At 38.1% G+C, this 24,876-nt stretch overlaps 1 protein-coding gene across 5 annotated transcripts in view; it reads left to right on the top strand.

The window, feature by feature from the left end:
* Window positions 1-24,876, top strand: part of GRIK1 (glutamate ionotropic receptor kainate type subunit 1) — a 355,456-nt gene that overhangs the window by 205,100 nt on the left and 125,480 nt on the right. For all 5 annotated transcript variants that reach the window (XM_015244065.3, XM_072968128.1, XM_072968123.1 and 2 more), the window contains exons 2-3: window positions 13,088-13,255; window positions 16,754-17,011. In XM_015244065.3, coding sequence (XP_015099551.2) covers window positions 13,088-13,255; window positions 16,754-17,011 — 426 coding nt within the window. The remainder of the gene's footprint in view (window positions 1-13,087; window positions 13,256-16,753; window positions 17,012-24,876) is intronic.

The following is a 24,876-nucleotide window of genomic DNA, read 5'->3' as shown; positions in this document are numbered from 1 at the left end:
TCTGAATTTCCAATAATGTACTTAGGTGTTAAATTAAGAAAAATAAATATTTAATGAGACCTCAAATTTTGAAATTTAAAAATCACTCTGACTAACTTTTGAGTCAATGAGGATAAAATGTATGTATTTTAAAAAGATTTATAAAATAATAAAAATGCAAAAAACACGTTAAAACATACAGAATACTGCCAAAGCTGTATGGAGAAGTAAATGTGCAAACTCAAATGCTTTAATAAATTTTTTAAGAAGTGTAGACAAATTTATAAATTTTTTAACAGCCAGAATGACAGTAAGTACAGTTTAAGTGCAAGGAGAGATCCACAAAAGTCACACTGGTGTTATTTTTTTTTTAATTTCTCAAAAAATCAAACATTGATTCCTTGGTATTTATTGTGAGGGGAGGAGTTACTGCTTCCTTATGTTAGCAATTTATCATGTTTTGGCCTGACAAAATAATATGAAAATGAATATACTTGATTTGCAACCTTATGTTTTAAGAACATTTGTGCTCAAAAGAACACTCATGTAATTATATAATAGCTCAAGCATTTAATTAAAGTATGGTCAATGCGATAAACAAAACAACAATGGTGGATATTTGAAGATAATGAGCAGAAAAGTCAGCAAAAGAGAATAGTCCAGGACTTAAGTTATACAATAATACAAAATATGATGAATTCAAAGGTTGTGTAACACATTAGTAAATATGTATAAAAATATATATACAAGTTTTATATATCTATATCTATATCTATATCTGTATAGATATATATTATATTAGTTTTTCCCCAACACCATACACCAGAATAAACTTTAAATGGACAAAATAACTAAATTATAAGAAATAAAAAAGTTTAAAATCCTCATAGTAATAATATATGTAAATATTTATCAATTTGATGGATAGAGGAGAAATTTTTAATTGTAAATATTCCCATAGTCTCGCAAGGCTAGATTCAATTATTGTAACAAGTGACTCACCCACAGAAGAAGGGCTTTAAATAACCAAAGATATTTTCCTGCTAAAATGCCAAAGTGAGTCTGTTACAGGTTCTGCTTCACATTTTCTCCCTCTGAATTCCAGGCTGAGGGAGTAACTCTATTGTCCCCACCACCAGGACCGACAGAAACAGAAGAAAGTTGTCCCACCGATTCTTCCTTCTATCCAGGGAAATGACTCATGTAAATTCTGCTCACAAGTCATTGGACACAGCCCCAGTCAAAGACAGTCAGGTGCAATCCATTCATACATTCAGAAAAGAAAGAACCAGAAATATTAACAACTATTACAAATGTCTCATGTTTGAAGGAAAAATAATCAAATATTTGACATTATAAAAACTTGAATTTCTCTGCCTAAAACTCTAATCAGCATTAAGAGCTGAATAATAAGCTGGAAATATTTGAAAAAAAAATGTCAAATGCTTTGCATCCTTAAGATAAGAGAGCAACTTACCTCAATAACAAAAACAATGATATCTCAAGATATAAAAAGACAAAAGACAGAAACAGATGTACCAATAGGTAGTAAGTTTTAAAAATTAAACTCATCCGTATTCAAAGGGATGCAATTTAAAGTAATAATAAATACTTTGTCACAAACTAACATAAAAACCATACATATTTTCAGAAAGATTGCCGTTCATTTGGGCATTTCTATACAGTGGATGCAAGTATAAATTTGTCATCCTTCATTTCTGCATGGCGATGTAAAGTTATGTAACAAAAGCTTAAACTGTTTCTAACTTACGACTGAATAGCTACATTTCAAAGCATTTTTCTTTCAGTGAAATCATGGAACACACCAAATGTCAATCATAATAGGATTAATAACAGTAAAGAATTAGTAACAACTTACCAAAAAAAAAAAGTGAGATTAATTAAGTCAACCATGATCTATCCAAACAATAAAGTATTAGACAACACTAAAAAGGAGGGTTGTTTTAGGGGGAAGATGTCTATGGTATGGTGTTAGTGAAAATGGCAGGAGATAATAGGATAGTCCCATCTTAATTATTTCAAAGAAAATTCAGAAATGTATAGTTATGAATAAAATAGAAGGAAATTCACCAAAATGTTAATAATAATTGTTTCACAGTGGTGTGATGAAATTTCGTTGTTTTTCCCTTTCTTTCAACATTTTATTCAATTTATGTGTCTGTACTTTTTAAATAAAATTATTTAGGGGTAAAATGATGTCTGCACACACACCAGACTGTGGTGTCCATTGTGGGAGTTCACAGAGAACAGCGTATTTTAAAATATATGTAAATGAGCAGCAAAGAGAATTTCCAGATTTCAGCACTTTTAAAATAAATGGCACATGTTTCTCCAAAAGTTCCTCTAAGTAGCATTCCAAACACAGATCCCTCTGTGACATGACATTTAACTGTGCTTTATTTTTGATCGACTTGTAGCTTTCCTGAATATGCATATTAGTTGAGTTTATCTCTCTTCATCTGGGACCTAAATGTTTCACAAAGAAATTTTCTCTGAGAAATGACTTCCATAGAGTTTATTCATTATTCACGTCAGTGAAAACTCTGTTCATTTTATAGTGTTGGATATTAGAATGTGACTGAACAAATCTAGAAAGGTATGTGCAACTGAAACACTTTCTGGACTCTAGGTGACTTGAACAATAAGAAATAGAAAATTCCAATTTGAGGCTCTTTAACAGAAGGGGAATGTAATAAAATATGTGAGTGTTTACATTTGAGATTTTGTAATCTTTTCAAATGTTCTAAATGACTGTTGTCGCCTAGTATACCATTTTGAATAATGTTTAAATCAGTGAATGAAAAATTTCATTAAAAGGACTTTTAATTTTTTTCAAATAGGCAGAGATATTAAAACCTAATGGAAAAGAATTAGAAAAAGGAATAAGAACAAAATGCAGCAAAAGTCTTTGCATTTTAAAACATTTGCATCATGTTAAGAACTTGCATCTTGCCTACAACATATCTTTGAGATGATTAATTAAAAGATCTTTTTTTCATAGAAATACAGACAATCTCCATGCTTAGATTATTCTTGTAAATGGGAAAAAGAGGTAAAAATTGATAGTATGAATCTAATATTAGTTTTTCAAAAAAAACCTGTCATATCGAGGGTGTTTATATTTCTGATCAAGAATTTGATGTTTAACTTTTCACTAAAATGAGCACAAAAACAGCATGTAAGACCACAGATTATTTAGTCAGTCCCAAGGAGAGCAGGTCACTAGATCAAATTTTTTAAAATGTGTTTCTCAGGATAGCAATTCCACTGCACATCCCAGTTACAAGGAAAACTATCCTATAATCAAATGAATTTGAGGAACACTGAGTTAAAGAGAGTCAAATTGCTTTCTTTACTATAGGACTTCTGAGAGATTTTTATATGTTATTGTGCAGTGTGAATTTCCAGAAAGGGATGGTACTCAGCAGTGCTTCCCAAACTTATTTGACCACTGAACTCCCTTTGTGTGTGGCATCTCATGGGTGACTTCTATGCACACACACTGGTAAATACTGCTCTGTCAGAGCTATGAGATTCCATTTGTTCTGGCTTCAGACATCAGTTCTCATCTTTAACAGCAGTATTTCCTTCTCAGCAAGAAGAAATTCCAGTTGAAGAAACAGCAGAATTAGAGGGGGAAGAAAACCAGAAAAATATGATGAAATGTCTACCACAGCTTCCCCAAACTATAGGTTGTGAACTTAGCATATTCCATTCATTTAATTAATAAGTAGATAAATGAAATTTGAGGCCTTTCGTCATTTAAGTGAGATGTTAAAAGTTAAAAATAAAGTTACTCTCAAGAGATATTCAAGTGATCACAGACTTGCATAAGAATAAACGTTTGGCATGAAGCCTTTGGCACTATTCCTAGTTCTCGCCTGAAATCTGTAGTTGAATAGGAGATGAGCCATTCCTCCATGATGTGAAGGTGCTGGCAGTCTGATGAGAGTGAGTGTTCAGAGAGGATCAGAGCTCTGAAAGTGCTCGGGGACAATGGGCCATAATGGTTGAGAGGAGCAATCAACTGCTAAAAAGGCAGTGATGGGGAAGTCAGGCAGTCTCTGTGCACCTCAACAACCACCCTCCTTCCCTGCCTCTCTCATAAGCCCCTTCATCTTGGCAGAACTTCCTACTTTATCAGACAGGATGTTAAAGCCCAAAGAAGAGACTCAATTCAACTGAATGGTCATTTGTTGGAGACAATGTACTGCGTCCAAATCATTGCATTTAGTCCTGGCAGAGAAGGTGAAGTATCAATTTACACTGTTCCTACCCTCAGGAAACAGTTAGACTCCCAACTTAACAATCTTATATCAAAATGAATTTCTCAAATATGCACTAGATTATATGTCATCAAAAGAGAGGGGGGAGTTCACCCCTGGCTGTAAGAATCAAGAAAGATGACTCCACATTGCAGGGGACAGAGTGAGCTTCTAGTATCTAATAGAGTAATTGACTGCTGTACAAAAGGTTGTATATATATATATATATATATATATATATATATATATACACACACACACACACACACGTATTTTTTATTAATGTATAGTACAGTCAGTTTACAATGTGTCAGTTTCTGGTGTACAGCATAATGCTTCAGTCATCCATGAACATATGTATTCGTTTTCATATTCTTTTTTACCACAGGTTACTACAAGATATTGAATATAGTTCCCAAAGTAGTGTCTTTCTTTCTTTCCTGTGATCTACCACCAATGGTTCACCCTCTTCCAATTGATTGGAAGCACTGCTGAGAGCAAGAACCAAGTGCTTTCATCCCTCACTGTGGCTAACATAGTCTTAGACATGACTGGATAGCCAATGAAGTCTAATGAACTGAATTAAATTGGATATTGAATAACACTGGAGTAAGACTACCTTTGGCTTTGGATAACTTTTTTTTTCTTTTATGTGCAACTCCAATTTATTAAGAAAAATTACTGGCAGCATCTACTAAACTGCCCATAACCCATAGCCTTTCCCTTAACTGGCCTTTCCCATAACTGGAATAACTGAAGAAATTCCTACCCCACTGACATATGTTCTTCCTCCTCAAAGGCCATTCCTGCTGAATTCATTCAGTAATCTTTGAGACATCAAGGAGAGAGCTTGAGCACGGTTATTGTCCAGGGCAGGGGATCTCAATCTCGTTCTCCCTTTACAAAGGACATGATATCTGAAGACACTTGTAGTAGGTTTGGGCTACAGCCAGACCACTGAGTCTGTCCTCATCCTTACCCACAGCTCTGTCCCTACCCAGGACTTCTTGAAAGGTAAAAACCCAGGTATCCCTTATCCTTTCACTCTTCATTAGGTCAAGAAACACCTGCTTCCTTCCCAAATTCACCTACCATGAAATCTTTACCAGGACTGTTCTGGTCTCCAGAAGTAAACAAGAAGAAGTAAGCTGAGTGGGAAGAGAGTATTTATCTAAGGGGATCAGAATTTAAACGTGTAGCCTTGAAATTAAAGGTGCAATAAATATAAGTGTATAGTAAATTGCTTATGATGTAATAAACTAGAATTATAGACGTGGCAATAAAGAGAGGCAATATAATACTGTATATTTAAGGAGCAGCTATCAGCAAAGGAATAGATCAAATTGCCATCTTGTTTTCTGTTGACAGCTTCTGGAATGGCTATTATTCCACAGGAATGCAAAATGGGAGTCAACACCACTAAAGCTTCCATCTCCTGATTGTCAGCTAATAGCTTTATCCTTCCTTCCTGGGCGACCTCGAGGGCTATCACATCAGGCACACAACAGCTAGTTAAGGCAGTAAGCAGGGTTCATGGAAACCCAATTTCCATGTTTATTGTATGTTCAAGAAAAATGTTATAGACAAAGAAACTCAATGTATTGTGTGGTACAGCTACTTAGATTCATTTGCAAAATCATTAGAGAGCTAGAGATTGTTTTTTGGAGTATTAAATAAAGTAACATTTTTACAAAGAGAAAAAAATGCAGTAATTATAAGCAGCCACTATTGAAACTTTCTTAAGACAATTGGGATATTGTATTAGTTTCCTGTGGCTGCTGAAACAAGTTATCACAAACTGGTTGGCTTAAAACAACAGGCATATAATCCCTCACAGTTCTGGAGGCCAGAAGTCTAAAATCAAGTCATCAGCAGGCTCACACTTCCTCCGAAGGCACTAGGGAAGATTCAGTTCCTGGCTCTTCCAGCTTCTGGTGGCTCCAGGCATCCCTTGGCTTGTGACTGTATCACTCCTGTCTTTGCCTCTCTCTGTCTATACTTGCTCCTGGGTGATGTCAACCAGTTTTACACCTTTAAATACAACTTAAACATCACCTTTGGTGATGACTCCCAAATTTCTATCTCCAGGTCAGAACCTCGCCCATAAAATCCAGATCAATAAATGTGATTTCTTGGTTGACACCTCTGCTGTAATAGACATCGTAAAATCATCATGCTTTTCTTCACCTTGGTGAACGGCAATATCAGGCCAAACATCTGATGTCATTCCTGACCATCTTCTTCTCACCTAGAGTTCCTCAGCAAGTCCTGCCAGCTCTACTTTCAGTTTTTATTTAGAATCAACCACTTCTTGCCATACCCCAACACCTGTACCAGACCGTCATCGTCTCTCAATCATCGTCTCTCACTTGGATTATTGCAGTGCCCCTTATTATAATAGCCTATTATCACACCCTCTCCAGGAGCAGATCTCTCTGCTGCTAATCTTGCCCCTTTCCCCCCTTCAGTCTGTTCTTCATACAGAAACCAAGACAACCTGCTACCTGTGCAGGATATAGACTTCTGTGGCTTCCATTTGTGTCCATGCAGTCACAAAACATTACTATCCATGCCCTAGCTTGAACTCATTGGTGCAGGAATCTATGCAAGAGAGAGAGAAAAACACTCCCGTGGTAAAAGGATTCTACTACCTAAATTTGTACTGAGATTTCAAATGAACACTTCTCTGCTTACCTTAAATCACTGTGCTATAAATTCAGAATCCTGTTGGAAAAGAATGTTACATGCATAGATGTGATTTCTGTTAAAATTGTCCATTTTCAGTTTCAAAGCTCCTGGGGTAAAAAATAAGATGATGTATAGCTTAGCGTGGACTGCTATGTCAAATACCATACACTGGGTGGCTTAAACAGCACGTATTTATTTCTCACAGTTCTGGAGGCTGGGAAGTCCAAGTCAAGGTGGCGGCAGATATGGTGTCCGTGAGAACAGGCCTCCCAGCTTGTAGACAGCTATCTTCTCTCCCATCCTCACATGGTGGAGAGAGAGAGAGAATCTTCCTCTACTTATGGGGCACTGATCCCACCATGAGGGCTCCACTCTTAGGATGTTATTACTTCCCAAAGTCCCCACCTCCAAATATATCACATTAGGGCTTCCACACATGAATTTGGTGGGGAGGGGCACAAACAGTCCATAGCATTCTGGCCTTGGCCCTTCCAAAATTCATGTCCTTCTCATGTAAAAATACATACATTTCATCCTAACAGCCTCAGAGTTCTTAAGGTGTTCCAGCATTACCTCTAAAGTCTAAAGCCAAAGTCTCACCTAAATTTCACCTAAATCAGATACAAGTTAGGCTCCAGGCCATCTCGAGGCAAGATGCTTCCCCAGCAGTGAACTTGTGAAGCCCAACAAGTGATGTGCGAAATACAATGTTGAAACAGGCCTAAGACAGATATTCCCACTACAAAGGGGAGAAATCGAAAAGAAGAAGACAGAGGTGACAGCAATGTCATCACACAGCTCAGTGAGCAGCTGTCGTGGCTCAAGGAGGCCACAGCCCCGAAGATTCCCTGGGTAGCCCTGTCCCCACGCCTCCAGGTCACTTCATTTAAAAAGTTGATTTTGAGTTTTAAAACTACTCCAGAATGTGGGCACATACCTTATTTTTCACATCCTTTGTTGAGTGAACGCATGTGGCACCTTTGCTCTGGTGAGAGATGCACCAGCGTCTGTTCCTCTTAGCAGAACACAACAGGAAATACCAAGACAAGGACCCATAGGCCCTCATAAACAAAGCCCAAATACACACATTTATTAAGAAAAAAACTGCTCATTTTCCACAACTCATCTATTTTGTGTGAAATCCAACCTCTTCCACTTTCTGATCTATTCCTTCTGTTTGGACAATGTGTTCTAAATTATCATTTGCCTTGACCTCAGGCTGTGAATGGTGGATGAGTTGAAGAAGAGACTTGGGATATATGTCAGTGATGACCTACAAGCTTCCTGTTGGTGGTAAGACAGAGGCTGGTCCCTAACCATCTGATTCCAATTCCAGAATATATGTTGGGCGAGGGGGAATTTCCCCACACCATCAAGCAGTTCTCCAATGCCAGCTGGGTGTCCTACCATTCAGCTCAATTCTGACACCACCTGTCTGGAGTTGGTGTCACAGATTCCACAGGTTAAAGGATCAGTCCTACAAAACTGCCTTTTCCTTCATGTACATCTGGATTGTCACCTGTGCTTCTGACTGCCCAAGTTTAGGTTGGAGCTCCAATGGCCATTTCGTTGGGTTTGGTTAATTTTCTAGGGCAGCTCACAGAACTCAGAGAAACGTTCTACTTACTAGATGACTTGTTTATTGTACAAAGATATATCTCAGGAAGAGATGCATAAGCAAGGTATGCAAAATGAGTGTGGGTTTGCATGCCCTCTCTAGTCACACCACTCTCCCCAAATCTCCACATGGTCACCAATCTGGAAGCTCTCCAAAACCCATTCTTTTGAACTCTGTAACGTCATCACATAGGCACGGTTGATTAGATCATTAACTATTGGCAACTGAACTCAGTCTCCAGTCCCACTCCCCTTGCTGGTTTATTCTTTTAAACCCAGGTACATGCAGCTTTAAAAGACAACTTTATACTAAAGAAACAACTTCGAGGTGAGCAGGCAATTCTACAAGGAGAAGTCAAGGGGCTGGGACTGAAATTTCCAACCCTCTAGTCATATGGTTGGTTCTCCTAGCAACCAGTCTCCATCCTAAGGTGTTTTCCAAAAGCCACGTCATTAATATAACAAAAGACACCTTTATTGATCTCATCACTTGAGAAATTTCAAGGGTTTTAGGAGTTTAGCTCCAGAAACGAGGTTGGAGACCAAATATACATTTCTTATTATAAATTACAATATCACATATGGCCAGTCTACAAGGACTAATTTATGATCTGTATTCAATCTGATTCATGTAACAGAAAACAGAAAATATTTTTATATAGTTCATATAATAAAAATAGAAAAAAAAATTTTTGAATGAAAATAAAAAAATCACAGAGGGAAATCATTTCAATGTAAAGCTGTCCATATATGACAACTGACAATAAATACATCCTCCATTGCTTGAGCCCCCACCTCTCAAAAAAATAGAAAAAGTAGTTTATGTGAAAAATGCTAACAATACTTCTTACACTTTGGGTACATATGAGGTGTGACTGCAAGCGATGAAAGTGAACATGGAAAACCCAGGCACACGGATGTGGAGGTTTCTCACCCTCCTGCACTCCATCTGTCATGCTCCACTTCTCAAGAGTTACAATTAAAAAAAAAAAAAAGCTGTTTTTTAATCTTCATTTGGTTCCTTGCCTCCATTTGAGGAACTCACAAATTCCTGCTTACTTCCCTCACACACTGACTTGGCTGGGACAATTTAGAAAAAAATAAAGCGGTCGGGGTGGGAGGGAGAGCTCCACCTCTCTTCCTTGAAACTAAGCTAGTTTCTTAGCTTTGCTTTTTCTAAATCTTCCATGGCCCATTGAAGTTTTAAGAGAAGTCATGCTCAGCTCGACTTAAGTAACAGAAAGAGAGAGAATTGACCTTAGGAGAAAAGGAACAGGATGGATAGAAAAGGGAGAGAGAAGAGCAGATAAGGAAGAGGAACAGAGGAAGGAACAAGGTAGAAGTTCCTCCTCTGGAAACCGTGGAACCCGGGCATCCAGAAGCTGATTACACAGAGAGCCCCAAAGACTTGGAATGTCTCACTGACAAGCTCACACCTACAAATCTCAAAAATAAATGAATAAAGAATGCATGTGTCCTTAGGTGTGCGTCCCTCTACTCCTCCTGTCAAAGACGCTGAAACTCAATTTTGTCAAATTGGCAGCTATGAGAAGGAAGAGGAGCAGGGAGTGGCTGACACTTAGAGTCTGCTCCTGCATGAGGTCCGGCTCCCATAAATAACTTTCTTCTGTTTCTATCAGGTCTCACTTTCTCAGAGCTTCCCCAGTCCTGTGTATACCTCACTTCACTGTAGGTTTTTGGTATCTGTCAGCACTCCTCTATTAGGAAAAAAGGAGAGTGTGTTGGAGTGTCGAGCTAATGATGCCATTTATAATGCTTATTTGGTGAAGGAACGAAAGACAATTGTCCCCAAAATGACAAAATAGGGTTTACCTACACACCCACCTGAGCATGTAACAGAAACAGTTGATATTCTTTTAAACCCAGGTACATTCAGCTTTAAAGGACAGCTTTATACCAAAGGGGGGATTTTGAGGTAAGCAGACAGTTCTTCAGCAAGTGCCAGGTCCCCTTTTTTATTCTTGTTACCCACATGTAGTAATACTAACTTGTTTCTGGGGCACGATTGAGGGTTCAGGGAACTTTCACTGCATTGCATTATTTCCCTTACAGAGCAGTTCTCCAGAGTAAGCAAGTCAGCATTGTCAGCCCATATTTAGAGCTGAAGGACATCAGCAGTAACCCGGTGAAGTGACCATATAGATATTATATAACAATAAATAGTAATGATATATATGAGAACCAAACATCTGAGTTTGTCCCAGACAAGGCTTTGTGATTTTGAATAACCTGGGCAAAATGTGTGGTTTCTCTGTTCACTTTTTCATTTATAGAAATGGGAATACTACCTCCTACCTTGATTATTATAAGGCTTAAATGAAATGTTAATAGTGAAAGAGCTATTTCATAGTAACTTTCTTCCTGATACTTAAACATTCTTCTCAGAGAGGAAGTAGGTGAACCGAGGTTCAAAATTCAGAACTTCTGATTCCAGCTCAGGTATTCATTCCCTCCTACCAGCCTACCTTATAGAGATTAATGGTGCTCACAGCTGTACCAATGGCTAACTTTTCCCCTAAATAGTTGCAGGCTGAACATCTTAAGATCCTTTGGTCTCCATAAGGATGGTGATTCTGAATACAATACAGTCCATCTTCATGAGGGTTCTCACCATGTCCCTGGGGAGATGGGCAATAAACAAATAATTGCCAATTATTGCAATGGAAGCCCTAACACAAGTTTCTGATCTTAAGTCTGGGCTAATTCCAATTGTGGGTCAACTGGATAGTGGCAGTCAACCCATCATACGTTCATCTTCTTTTGGTGACCAAGTGTCTATTGTGTGAGCTTACCATCTCACTGTTGAGCATCCACTAACAGTTCTGAGAGAAACTGAAAGAATTCCCTCCCCCAGAACCTGCTTATCATCATCTGACAAAAGAAAAAGACAAAGTCAAAGAACAGAATATTCCTCAGGTTGATTTTACAATAAACACCCAACATGATACCACAGGAAAAGGTTAACATGGTCACATACATGGTTACATAGTGTTCAGCTCTGGTTTCTCTGAGAACAGAGACATTATTTCCACATTCATCTCATACATCAGTCTATAAAAGCCAGAGACATTTCCAAAAGGAGCCAAAAAAGTTCAATACAAGCATCTTAGCTGCTGAAAACTGGCACTAGTTGGTTGGTTATTTAACAGAGAAAGTTGACTTAGTAAGAAATTGCTCCCCCCAAATAATTTTAACTTAAAAATGATAGATAAGTATTTGTCTACTGTTCTTTCAAAATAGGATCAAAGTAACTTGTTTGAAGGAGAGTCTACTAATTGGGGTTCTTTTCCTTAGAAAGAATATACATAAATCATATGTGTGACTGTGATGTTTGTGATTTTCCATTTCAGATTTTTGCATTTGCTTTTTTTTTTTTGAGTCAAGAGAGAAATTGAAGCATTTGCAAATCAATCTAACAAACACAAGTTTGCTAAAAACCTATGGCTGACCTTAAATAACGAATCACTCAATAGTAAGAGCAGATGAATAACAATCCACTAGTTATAAGTATTCAGTATTCTATGCATACTGATTAATACGCTTTTTCAAAGAAAGTGAGGATTCTTGGTCAGTCAAGGAGTAAGTTAAGTGGAGGCCAGTTAAGAGTCTTTACTGTATGTTCTGTGTCTGTGGATAATCCCAGGACAGCTCTTAAAGAATGTTAAGAATGTACAGTTAATAATACTCAAATTGCCTCTATCAACACCAGAGTCAGAGCTGAATGAGGCTTAAAGCGCTGATATTTTGATATTTTGTATTGTTTGTAATGGGATCCTCATGTTTAAGATATCAGAGGCTGAGTGCATGTGTTTGTTGAGTGGAGGAATTATTTCTCCAAAGATGGGAAGCAGGTTTGCTTTGGGGCAGGACTAGTTTCTCAAAACAATGAAACAAACAAAAAAAATCCACAGCTTTTTGAATCTGCCCATGCACTTTGTAAAGTACTAGAATATGACCCCAGAATTCTAAGCCACAAGGAACAGAAGACATGTTTTCATTCTGAAAAAAAAATCTAAGTGCATATATGGCTCATTTTGACCCCACTCAACTCTGAGTGATCCCTCTGGAGTCTAGAATGTCTGTTTCTGAATAGAAGAAATTTCATTCTTAAAATGGATGGTCCTACCAGAATACAGCCCAAATTGTGTTTAGGTTCACCACCGTGTGATTCATTTCCAAACTGTCAAAAATCACTCTCCACCATCTCATCAATTATACTTTATATGGTGCTAAATATCTGGAATGTATTTGCCATCTAATAGGTATTACACAGACCAATATTGGATTTGAAATCTTAAGCACACAGAAATGAAGTTTTATCCGCATCTGAAACATGCTGATAAACTTAACTTTTAACGTTGGGTGTGGGATCTGTTCTGCCCACTTCTGTACTTTTTCTTTTGGGCCTTTTGTTTTGATTATTTGTATTCTTCATTTTAAAAATGCAAACAAATAATGTAACTAATGCTTCTCATGCATCTCTTTCGCTTCTACAGGAGGGATTTTTGAAACTGTGGAAAATGAACCTGTTAATGTTGAAGAATTAGCGTTCAAGTTTGCAGTCACCAGCATTAACAGAAATCGAACCCTGATGCCTAACACTACATTAACCTATGACATCCAGAGAATTAACCTTTTTGATAGTTTTGAAGCCTCACGGAGAGGTAACTATTTTCACACTTTTAAAAGCTTCTTTGGGTGATAGGTCTGCTGTACAAGTCACCTTCTTCTTGCTACCTGCCCTTTTTCAAAGTGGACATCTCTGTGCAAATGGGCTGCAGGAAATCTCAGTCTGGATGTCGCTGTCCAGTGCAGTCTGAACCACCCTAATGGATGTCGCCGAGCTCTGTCTTCTGGGCCTTTCTGATTACCTTACCCTTCAGTGCCCTCCACTCTATGATTAACTGGTTCAGCTGTGAATGGAAAATGTCAAGCTTGATCTGTTTTTTCCTTCCTGAGGCTGAGATACCACCATGAAATTGTACAGTGCAGGCAAATAAAACTTTGTGGAGGTCATACCCACTGAGCATGTGGAAATGCCCACAACACACAGAACATACACCCTGAATTTTAACAGGTTGTGAGCTACTGGGTTTACCTAGCATCTTCTCTACTTTTTTTTTTAACCCCTTTCCACAAGATCATAGAAATGTGAGGATTTCAAAAATCAAATCATTATGTTGTGCACCTGAAACGAGTATAATGTTACATGTCGATTATACCCCAATATGCAATTTTTTAAAAAGGGGAAAAGTAAGAAAATAAATGTATGGACTCATACAGTTTAAAAAATACATAAGTAAATAAAGCAGGGGACTTGGTGTCAGAGAAGATTTAAATCGGTGAGAACGGTCCCGGCATTTGATTCTCTTTTTCTCCTAAACGGAAGACAGGTTCCCAGAAAGTAATCTAATTTGCGTGCAGGCAGCAAATTTTGTCTCATGGAAAGAATCACTGGCATTATGGGGCTTGCTTACACGCCCCCCAGATGCTTCCAAGATGACCCTTTGAAGCACAGCCACACTCGGCATATTTGAAGCTTGGTCTCTAACTAGGGACTTGTGGAGGCTCCATACAGGTGTTTGTGCGGGAAGGTCGTCCCAGAGCAGAAGCGGGTCCTCTCCCCTGGGGAAAGGCTCTGCCCAACAAAAACACACAAGTAAACGGAATGCAATGAGCACCACGTTCATGCTGATTTCCCAGTAACCAAATGCTGGTTGTTTCCACACAGAATAAACCCAGTTAGGACTGTAGGATGTGTTCACCTAACACACTCTTCTGCAAGATTCTTAGTGTTCTTCACAAATAAAATGTAAAACTTGTTTCCCTGGAAGCAGAAATGAAAACTGAATAATATAATGATTTTTTTTTAAATCTATGGCATGATCTTAGTATTAGAATATTTTCTTTTTAGAGATAAGTGGATTTCGAGATACTCTACAGGTCAGAGTTGCCTATGAACAAATTATAAAACCTTATGTTTATACAGTATTTTAAAGTTTACAAGGCATCTTCACATAATTCCCTGTCTCTGTATCTCCCTCTCTGTCAGTCTCCTGCTCTCTCTCAGAAACACATTCACACACACACACACACACACACACACACCACTCTCTCACAAAACATTAATGAGTAAATACTCCAGAAAGCCAACCACATTTAACAACAATACTTCAACCTACACAAAATCCAAAGCATTTTTGTGATCTGAAGTACCTGCCATACTTGTAAATTAAACACCCCCAAAGCTTCTTAAAACTGGTAATTTGCTGGCAAACAGAATTCAAAAGGATTGATTTTCTGTCAAGTCGTATTAGCATCTCAGAGCTAAATATTAGCAGGAAGCTCAGTCTGTTGCCCCCGCTACATAAAACAACAGTTCACACGCGCTCATGCTCTCATTTTTTCTTGCTAACCAATGAAAACATATCCAGAAAATGAGCTTCTGAGGACAGTTTTCACTTCTAGCATATAATGTCCAAAATTATGTCTTCATCTCTTGTGACAGTTCAGAACCAAAGAGCACAGTGTATGAAAGTTCCTTGTGAATGATAGTTAACATTTGCTATCCCATTGATATTTGAACTATGACTCTCAAAATGTTACATATTAATTTTCTCTCTGAATCAAGTCAGATAATTTTGACAAAGCTGTGTAACTTCTCTACTTACTTTTATTTGTGGATTGACATTATTTTAAAAATCAATAAAGTGTCATTGATAAATTTTCCTATTATTTAATTCAAATATTCAACTATTATTTCTCAGTGGTTCCAAATTTTAAACTAGCATTAAAATAAAAGTTTGAAATGTTTCTAAATTTATACTTAGTGCCAGCATAAATTTATGCCAGCAGAAAATGAGCTGGCACTATTTCACATGGTTGTAGGAGATAATCTGTCCCAACCTTTCTGGAAGGGGATTTGGTTTATGCATATCAAGCAACTTAAAAATATCAATACCCTCTAATTATAGCTGAGTATCTACTCTCAGAAAGTAAAGTAAAATTCAGAAAAAATATAAGAACTAAGATAAGTGCTTACAATATTACTGATAATAACCAGACATTAGGAGCAGCTTAAAAACTCAGTATCATAGGAGTAGTTAAGTAATGATATGCTTATGGAATAGGCTATTCTTCAGACACTAAAATATACTTCTGAAGAATTTGTAATGACCTGGAGAAAAGGGTGTGCTTTTAGTGTTCAATGAAGAAAGCAATGCATCAAACTGTACCTATATTATGTTCTTTTTTAAAATACAAATTGAAACACCAAAATATGAATAGATATTACCCCAAGGTGGTGGAATTTCAGAGCCTTTTTCTCTTCCTTACACTTTTAAGTGTCCTAAATTATCTCAACGTGTATATATATTCTTATAATGCAAAAAGTAAATAAATGTGAAAAGTTAATTTTTATGTCCATACTGACTTGACTTTGTTGGCTAATACTGAGGTGGAAAGAGGCTTGACCTTGCTCTGGGTTCCTGGGCTCTGATGCAGCTCTGCCCTTCTCCACTGGTCCTGACTCACTCCTTTGCCTGTGACATTCGTGGGCTGGACCAAATGTTTTCTAAGATCCCTTTAAGCTGTGCTGCTCCATTCTTCTGTCATTAGTTAGGTATCAGCATCACTTAACATTCTTCAGCAATTTTTTAATAGCCTGGAACTCCTTTCTGAGTTTTGGGGAGACTGGAACTAAGTACTTTGCAGCCACCCAGAGAGCCTCCTAACTTTGATGACCACGTTAATATCTTTATCGCCACACGGCCATACGACAGAATTGAATTCACATGATGTTCACTCGGCATATGGCTTGTAGAATAGCTCCGAGTGCTTCTGGGTAACAACATATCAAGCAAGGGATTTAGACTGATTAAAAGTAATGAAGTGAGACCAGCAACTCTTTTTATTTTCGGGCATTGGCCCTGTGACATGTTGCTAATCATTTCTACATTTACAACTCTAGTATTTAGTTTCCCAGGGATGTTGGGAGTTGGAGTAAGCATATTTCTTCAACATACAAGGGAGAGTGGAGGAAAGCTTCCAATAGTGAAAATAAAGAGGAATCGTGAAACGAAAGATTACATTCACAGAACTGTCTCTTTCTCCCTCCCTTCCCTGTTTTCCCGTTCCACCCACTCCTTGTCCATGGACATCAGCATGTGACCAGCTGGCTCTTGGTGTGGCTGCTCTCTTTGGTCCTTCCCATAGTTCCTCTGTCAGTGCTGTGCAGTCTATTTGCAACGCTCTCGAAGTTCCACATATACAGACTCGCTGGAAACACCCCTCGGTGGACAACAAAGACTTGTTTTACATCAACCTCTACCCGGATTATGCAGCCATCAGCAGGGCGGTCCTGGACCTGGTCCTCTACTACAACTGGAAAACAGTGACCGTGGTGTATGAAGACAGCACAGGTATGAGACTCACACAAGACCTCACTTAGCCACGTCTGGTCTGAAAAAAGGGAACCAGAGTGTTCCATATGCATCAGACTCACCAGGTGGAGTGCATGGAAATGCCCTTTTATATGAAGCTATTGAGTATTCTAATTTAGGAATGCCGTGTGTAGGAATTCCAGTTCCTTCTGGTGAGTTGATCCTTTCTTGTGACCTTCTCATCATCAAACTTAAGGGCACTTTTTAAAAAGAAATATCACCTTATTGATAAATGTTGGAATCTATCTGAATATTAAAGATATAATTTAATGTATCCAACTCTATTAAGACTGTGACCATGACTCCATTCCTTAAAGAATGGGGAGACATTTTGAAAATGACCACAAAATGATTCCAGCTCAATAAGTAGCTACATAAATGTCTAGAAAAGTTTCTAAACTAGGTAGAGGAATCTAATTAGAAGTTATATCAAAAACAGAAGTTATATGAATAAAGCTAACCATCTTGTGGGGAAAGACTAAGGACCCCCAGCAATGAGCCCTAAAGAAGGCCTTCTTTGTCCCACCTGCTCATTTTAGGAGGAAGGCAGACATGTGGTGCTCTGAGCCTCACTAGACATTTCTCTGATTCTCCCCCATTTGAAGTTTCACTGGCATCTTCCCCCTTTGGCTTCTGTTTACATTTTGAGGTTTGTTGGAGTTCAAGACCCTTTTTATCCAGTTTAAATGCTGCCAGTGACTCTCTGGTGTCTACATAGGAAAGTCCAAGTCCTTCTGATTTAAAGTTCTGCATCATCCGACCACGTTCGTCTTCATTAACCCAGGCACTAGCTGTTCGACATCCCCTGTACTCACACCTCAGCTCTGACGAAGAGCCCATCCTTAACTACCAAGCCCCCCTGATTCTTTCTTTCTGAGGCTGGCCCCTCACTTTGCATGATCCTCCACACACCCGCAAGGTGGTAAGCGCCCTCCTTGTCCATGATCACACTCAAATATCACTTCTTTCTTACAGCTCGTGGGACCACATTAGGAGTTAGCAGCACTTTGTAAATAGAAGCGTTATATCACATTTCAGTTCTCTGTTTCCATGTTTGTGAGACTAGGAATTCCTGAAACTTGGAATTTTATCTTATCTATTTTTATGATCGGCTACCTAATATAATCCTGGCATCTAGGAACATGCTTAGCAGTTACATGGAAAAGGACTAGTACTGTTTAGTTTCTGAATAATTTTCTTCAAGAATTGAAACCAGCTCCTTTCCTTGAACTACACATTTGGTAATAAGACTAACAAAATTACTAGTGACAATTAATAAAGCAAAGTGCTGTTGAACTTTTCAATAATATTTCCTGTTTTTACTATCTTTTTCACCAAGCACTAGCACTTAACTATTCCTCAGAGAATGAATAGTGAGCTTCCTCTGTTTGGCACTAAACCCTGGTTCCATTTTAAACTGTCAGATGAAAGTGACTATTCTGGTAGGAAATATGCATTTATATATCTTCTTAAACCTCATCTCATTTAAGAAAGAAGTGAAGGTAGGTGATTGGATGTGTAATTTATAAACGTTATATTCAAAACAGTCCTACCAGGAAGGATAAGCCACAGGCAGTCATATTTTTAAAGCTTCACCTGCCTGCTATAAAGGAAGAAAACATACAATCAAATGAGTTCCATAAGCATTTTTAAAGAGCCTTAACATATACTACATTGTAAACATAAGTGTGGTCAGGTCTTCCATGTTGTGTACCTTTGTAAATAGAGAATTCCACGAGTTAACAAAATAATACTATTTCTCATTATGCAGTGCACTCTATAGCATAATTTTCCCTCACTATCTCTACCATTTCCAGCAAAGCAGGATCATCTAAGAGGAAAACAAATCAATAAATAATATTGAAATGTCAGGATTTAATTTAAGAAAGAGTTCAACCAAGGGTGTGAGCATAACTGTTGTAGATTTCAAGTTGTGTTTAGACAAATTATAATTTTGCAAGAGCATAACATAAAAGGTGATGGCCTAACCACTCTTTCAGTTTCAGGTGAGTGCTCAGAACTGATGTCCATTTTGCACAGGAGAAAATTTGAACTATCACTTCTATTACCTTTTACAAGAAACTGAAACCTCCTTTTCATTCTTATAAAGTCCACCTGAGCTCAGCTGTTCAATAATTCTCGCTGAAATTGGAAATCCAAAATGTGTTTGTATTTTGCCCATTAAGTTAGAGATGATTCATGTTAAAATGATTTTGCTCGCAAAGACATTAAAAATGTAAATGAGTAATCAATTGAGCCATTAAATTAGAACCCAGAGAGTAAACAGGTCAACTGAGATCAATAAAAGCAGACATCTTTTGACTTTGAGTGGGTTTAATACTGTTTGACTCAGGGTTTTGGCTGCAGTAATTATCAAGCCATAAAAAGAAGAAAACTTACTAAACCTGAAGGAAAAGAAAGGACTTAGGTGTGCTCAGCACCTGCCCTTACACCAGAATTAATACCCATTAAAGAGCACTTTACTGGGATCTGTCTAGGAGTTTGTTAAATTACCTGAAGCCAGCACAGATGTCTATGGGACCAAATGGTCCATGACTCCCACTGAAGTCAAGGGAGCACTGTGCACGTCTCTAAGGGCAAAATTTAATTCACCAAACACCAGCAAGCAGAATTCTGTCCGCTAGAAGAGAAAATGCAGAAAGACCCTAGAGAACTGTTGGGAAGTAAAGTTTTGTCTTGCTTCATCTCTCTCTTTCTCTGTTGCCTGGACGTTCTTGCTATCAGTCACCTACTTCTCTCTGACTCCCATGTTCAGAAGTGACTGTAGGCAATGAGACATTGCTGCTCATTGGCCATTGCCTCTGCTTCGTTAGACCCCTGGTGGGAATCTGGCTTCTATCCCTTCACACACATCAAAAAGAGCTGAGAAGCTGAGCACCAAATGCAGTGTGGAGAAGATTCAGCAGTTTCCACTTTCTCAAGGCCAATCCTGGTGAAATGTAGTCATAGCCAATTTTGTAGAACAGGGACAAGCAAACTTTTTTCTCTAAAGGGACAGATACTAGAGAACTTCAGCTTTATGGACCATCGTGTCTAGGTCATAACTATTTCACTCTGCTGAGGGAGCAAGAAGACAGCCACAGATAATATGTAAATGAGCAGGTATGGTGTGTTTCAGTAAACCTTTATTTACACAAACGAGGGGGCCGGTGTAGCTGGATCAGACTGAGAATGGAAGGATGATGGGGTCAAGAGAAGGACACTATAGACCATGGACAGCTTTGTAGATTGCGGGAAGAGCTTTGACTCTTCATGAAGTGGGGAGCCATTGGAGACTTTTCAGAAGAGGAGGGATATGATCAGATTTATATCATAAAAAGATCACTCTGGGTCTTATATTAATAAAACAACATAGAGAGGCAAGCATAAAATGGGTGGCGTCTAGAGAAATCAAGGCGAGAGATGAAGGTGACAGTCACAGAGGAGTAAGAAATGGTCATATTCTGGAAATATTTTGATGTTGAACTGGCAAAGTGCTCTGATTGGGGGGAAGGTGGGTGAGAGAAATAGAGGAGTCAAAGCTGACTCTAAGCTTCTGAGCCTGAACCAAAGGCTAGAGTTGCCATCACCTGAGATGGGGAAACATATAAATGGAGATAGTTTGGAGAAATAAGGGTATCAGGAGTTCAGTCAGGAAAAGGTTTGAGTTTGCCACGTCTACTAGACATCCAAATGGAGGTGCTGAGCAGGCAGTTAATACATGAGTCTGTAGTTCAGGGATGCAGTATAGGCTGGAGATACAACATTGAAAGTCCTCAGTATAGAGGACTGGATGAGGCCATCATCAGGGAAATGAGTTCCAGCCAGATGTGTTCATAACACATAGTGCTTAAGAGGTTTTCATTTTTTTTACCCATGGTTACCTTAAATCATTTTTCTCAACACACCAGAGCCATAAAATTTATAAAATGCAGCCTACAATGAAAGAGCAATTAACTGTCACTTAAACATAGTCTCAAAGCTTTCCAGTGAGGATTACCTGAAGCAAGATTAACACACATAAAAATGTCAGTGATTGATTGATTGAAACACTGTATCTAGAAAGAAAACCCAAGAGAAATGACAACCACAAAAATCATAACGATGAAATTCTTGGAATACTAACTAATTGCCTTGCACTGTTCTAAATACTTCTTGTAATTAACTCGTTTAATATGCTCAGCCACCCTACAAATAAGTGAAATAGCTGTATTTAAATAGTGACTTAGATTTGTTATGTCTATTATATTTTCCCATAGAAAATAGAAAGAACTATATTTTACAGAAACAAGAATTTTGACAGATGCTCCAAGTTTGGACTTGAAGAAAATTAAACATTTCACCATAGATGATCAAACCAAAATAAATGATACATTGTACACAGTCAGTGCCAAGTAAAAGAATAAGTGAATTGTTTCAACTTCAGCCATCACAGGTCACCCCACTGTGCTGTTATGACCTCATGCTAGCCAGAACACTCTGCTACGTGCCCTCCCCCAATCCCACTTGAAATAGCTGGGGAATGGAAAGTCCTTGGCATTCAGTACCAACAAGATAATAAGTTATAGTTCCCTTTTTTCTGCCCTTACTCTTTTCTACCCTTCCTATTTACCCACTCCAGTCCCCTGACCAGAAAACCCGTTTCAAGTTTCAGAGTTCTATGCTGGAAATCAATCTTTAGATATTGCATGGTGGTATATTATTTTTAGCTACCCTTGGTATTAACCAGAATTCAGGACCAAAACATACTGGTGGAGCTAACTGCAACACAGTTAATCTCAAATATTTTGACTAAAGTCTTCTATGCGATTCTTTGTGATCAAGGGACACAGTTTTTCTTTTCGGAAGTCTTTAGCCTTTTTTGATGCGCTTTTGAAAAATCATATGTATGAAGATCTGCACTTAAAAGTGCTGTCTTTCCCCAGGTAATTCACTCACTTATCTATTTCCATTTCTCAGTTCTGATTTTTCCCTCTTCTCTGGAGGGTATATAGATCCCTTCAAGAATCCTATTAGATTTGGGTATATTAATATACCAACAAGTTTGAGAAATGCCATTTTGCATGTTTCCAAGTTCAAATGCAGATGAAATTAGCATTTAAAATGTATGATCTTATCTTTGAGTCCCCGTGGTTTATTACGTTCATTTTTTTTTTGACATCAAATCCACTGATGTGGTTTAATGAACAGGGAATTGAATTAAGACTCAAGAAAACCTATGTACGTTTCTTTTGAATTGATGCTTATTAAATATAACTAAAGCTGTCCAGAAATGGATTGATCTGCAAAAAATGAGGCAGAGAATTTCTCAGACGAACAGCTGTTCAGCAACAGCTGTGTGGAAGGGATTCATGCGTCAAACAGGGGTTTGACCTTTAAGGTCTTTTCCAATTCCTGGCATTTGTGACTCATTTTCAAGGCCAATCCAAACAATTAACCTCACTATGCCTCACTTTTCTTACTGTAAAACAGCACTGACACCTATCAACCTCAGAGGTATATTCTGAGGTTTACTGAGCTAGTTATACAGTGTGTAGGATACTTCATAAAAGGGGGCAATGCAAATAGCAAGTTAATTATTATTTAAGGTGAAGACTTGGGAAATTTCTAACACTTACTAGAAATAGCAGCTTCTTTTTTTTTTTTTTCTCTTCCATGTACTCCACCTGTCCCCAGAGTCACTCAACGGGCATGCAAATCAGCACTTCTGTGTGTGTCATATTTGAGTACACAGAGCAGACAGACGGCCAAAGCAAGTGTTTAGAAGTGGCCTTTTGGACATCTCTGAGAGTAACCTTTACATGCAGAGCCCAGCTCAAACTCATGCGAAATAAACTAGCTTCTTGCTTTAAAGCACTTTTTAAACCAGAAGTGCAGTTTCCAATTGCATTGCTGGATGTGGGAGTGGAAGAAGGAGGCTCATGGTCTGTCTTTCTACTGAGAAAGATGTGGACTTAGAGAAAAGTTGAAAGAAATGTACAGCAGACTCCTATACATCCTGAATCTAGATTCAGCAACTGTTGCCATTTGCCACTTTACTGTTCTAATAGTCTTTCAATATAAAAACAACTACAACAACAGCAACAATAATAACAGTAAGTAGCAGGATTGTTGAACTATTTGAAAGTGAGACAGCATGATTATTTCACCTCTAAATACATCAGTGTACATTTCGTAAGAACAAGGACTTTCCTTGTTGTGACCACAGTACAGTTATCAAATACAGGAACCTTAACGCTGATACAATACTATGATGCATCTATGTCGATATTAATATTGATAGAGACATACACGATAGGATATTCCAGTTTCCCTAATTGTCCCCATTACATTTTTTTTTGGAATCCAGGGCTAGAAAAACCGTCACCATTACCAGGTCTGCATGCATCTTACCATTCTCTGCAACTGGAGCCCAATTCTGTCAGCACTGGGTCACTCGGACAAGGCTGCCCGGCGTCCAAACACAGGAGGGCCTTTGGCAAAGTTAGGAGTTGTGCCTAAATCAGTTTTCTTTCCCTGAAGTGATGATTTGTTTAGTGGACAAGTTTTAACTTCTTAACAATGAAGTGTAAGCAATTGATGGATTGCTGCAAAACACGAATAAAAGGAAAAGCTTTCTCTAAATTTTGTCTCCTGTGAACTAAAAAGTCTTGAATTGTAAATTCTGCCATGTCTGCTAATGAAGGCAGAAAGGCTATTTTTTAAGCAAACAATTGCTTTGGAAGAAGAAAGTAAACCTCCCTGTTCCTTGCTCATTGTTCTTCTTACATCTTGGATCTGTAATCTTTAAATCTGCTGAGCCTCACCTTTCCCGAGGCCAGTTCACCTGTATGTGGACAACGTGAGAAAATGAGGGCATTAGCAGTGAGCTTTTCTGAAAGATAAATTTAGTCCAATTAAAAGCTAGTTTTTTTACTGAGTTTTCCTGTCTCCTCTACCAGTATTAAAATAACTTTCTTTTATGAAATAATTGTGAAAGTTCATGGTTACTTTCTTTGAAGAGAAGAGAGTCTGTTTATTAATGGTCTCATTTGCCAAATAAAGGCTGAATGCTTTATACTGGCCCTAAGGTTTTTTTCCTCTGCTTATTTATGTAATTATTTCTCTATATAGTTAGTTAGTCCTTCAGTCAGGTAATTAGTTGATCTTAAATCTAAAAGTCAGGAGGGGCCACTGATTTGGTGAAAATAGCCCTAGACTGAGGGTCAGAGGTGGACCTGGCTTTATGTCCTGAATCTGCCACTTAATAGCTTCAACACGATCTTGATCAAGAGGCTCTGGCCCCCATCAGCCTCAGGTCATAATTCATAAAGTTAGGTAGTAAGTGTTGCCCCATGCACATCCCAAGTTTGAAGGGATGAAATCCTTCTATGGGCTGGGAGGACCTTTAAAGCAAGATGTGTTCATGTCTCACTTCTAGTGCTTAGCATGAGACTTGGTATACAGGGAACATTCAGGAAATGTTTTCTCCTAAAAATGAATGACTGAAGGGAGAGAACATAGTCAACTTTAAATGTCATTAACATGTGTATAAGTCATCATGACAGGAAATGCATGTCAAGATTGACATTCCATTTAGCAAAGAAAAAAAGAGCAGTTCATTTGCAGCTTATGAAATGCATTTTTTAAATGTTTTTTTTTTTTTTGTCCTAGTTTATTTAAAGGCCACACTGATCTCTCTTGTGGTCATGCTTTAAAAAAAAAAAAAAAAGGAAATGATTGCAAAGCAGGAGGACAGTAAACCCCACAAGAGAATTGCAAGTAGCCTGGAGTAAAAAAGAAAGTAGAATAGGTCCCTGCTTCTACTGTTTCCCCATCTCATCAAATAACCCAAAGCTGAATGT

Source organism: Vicugna pacos, chromosome 1, assembly GCF_048564905.1.
Source record: "Vicugna pacos chromosome 1, VicPac4, whole genome shotgun sequence".
NCBI lineage: Eukaryota > Metazoa > Chordata > Mammalia > Artiodactyla > Camelidae > Vicugna > Vicugna pacos.
This window is presented reverse-complemented; position numbering and strand designations above follow the sequence as displayed.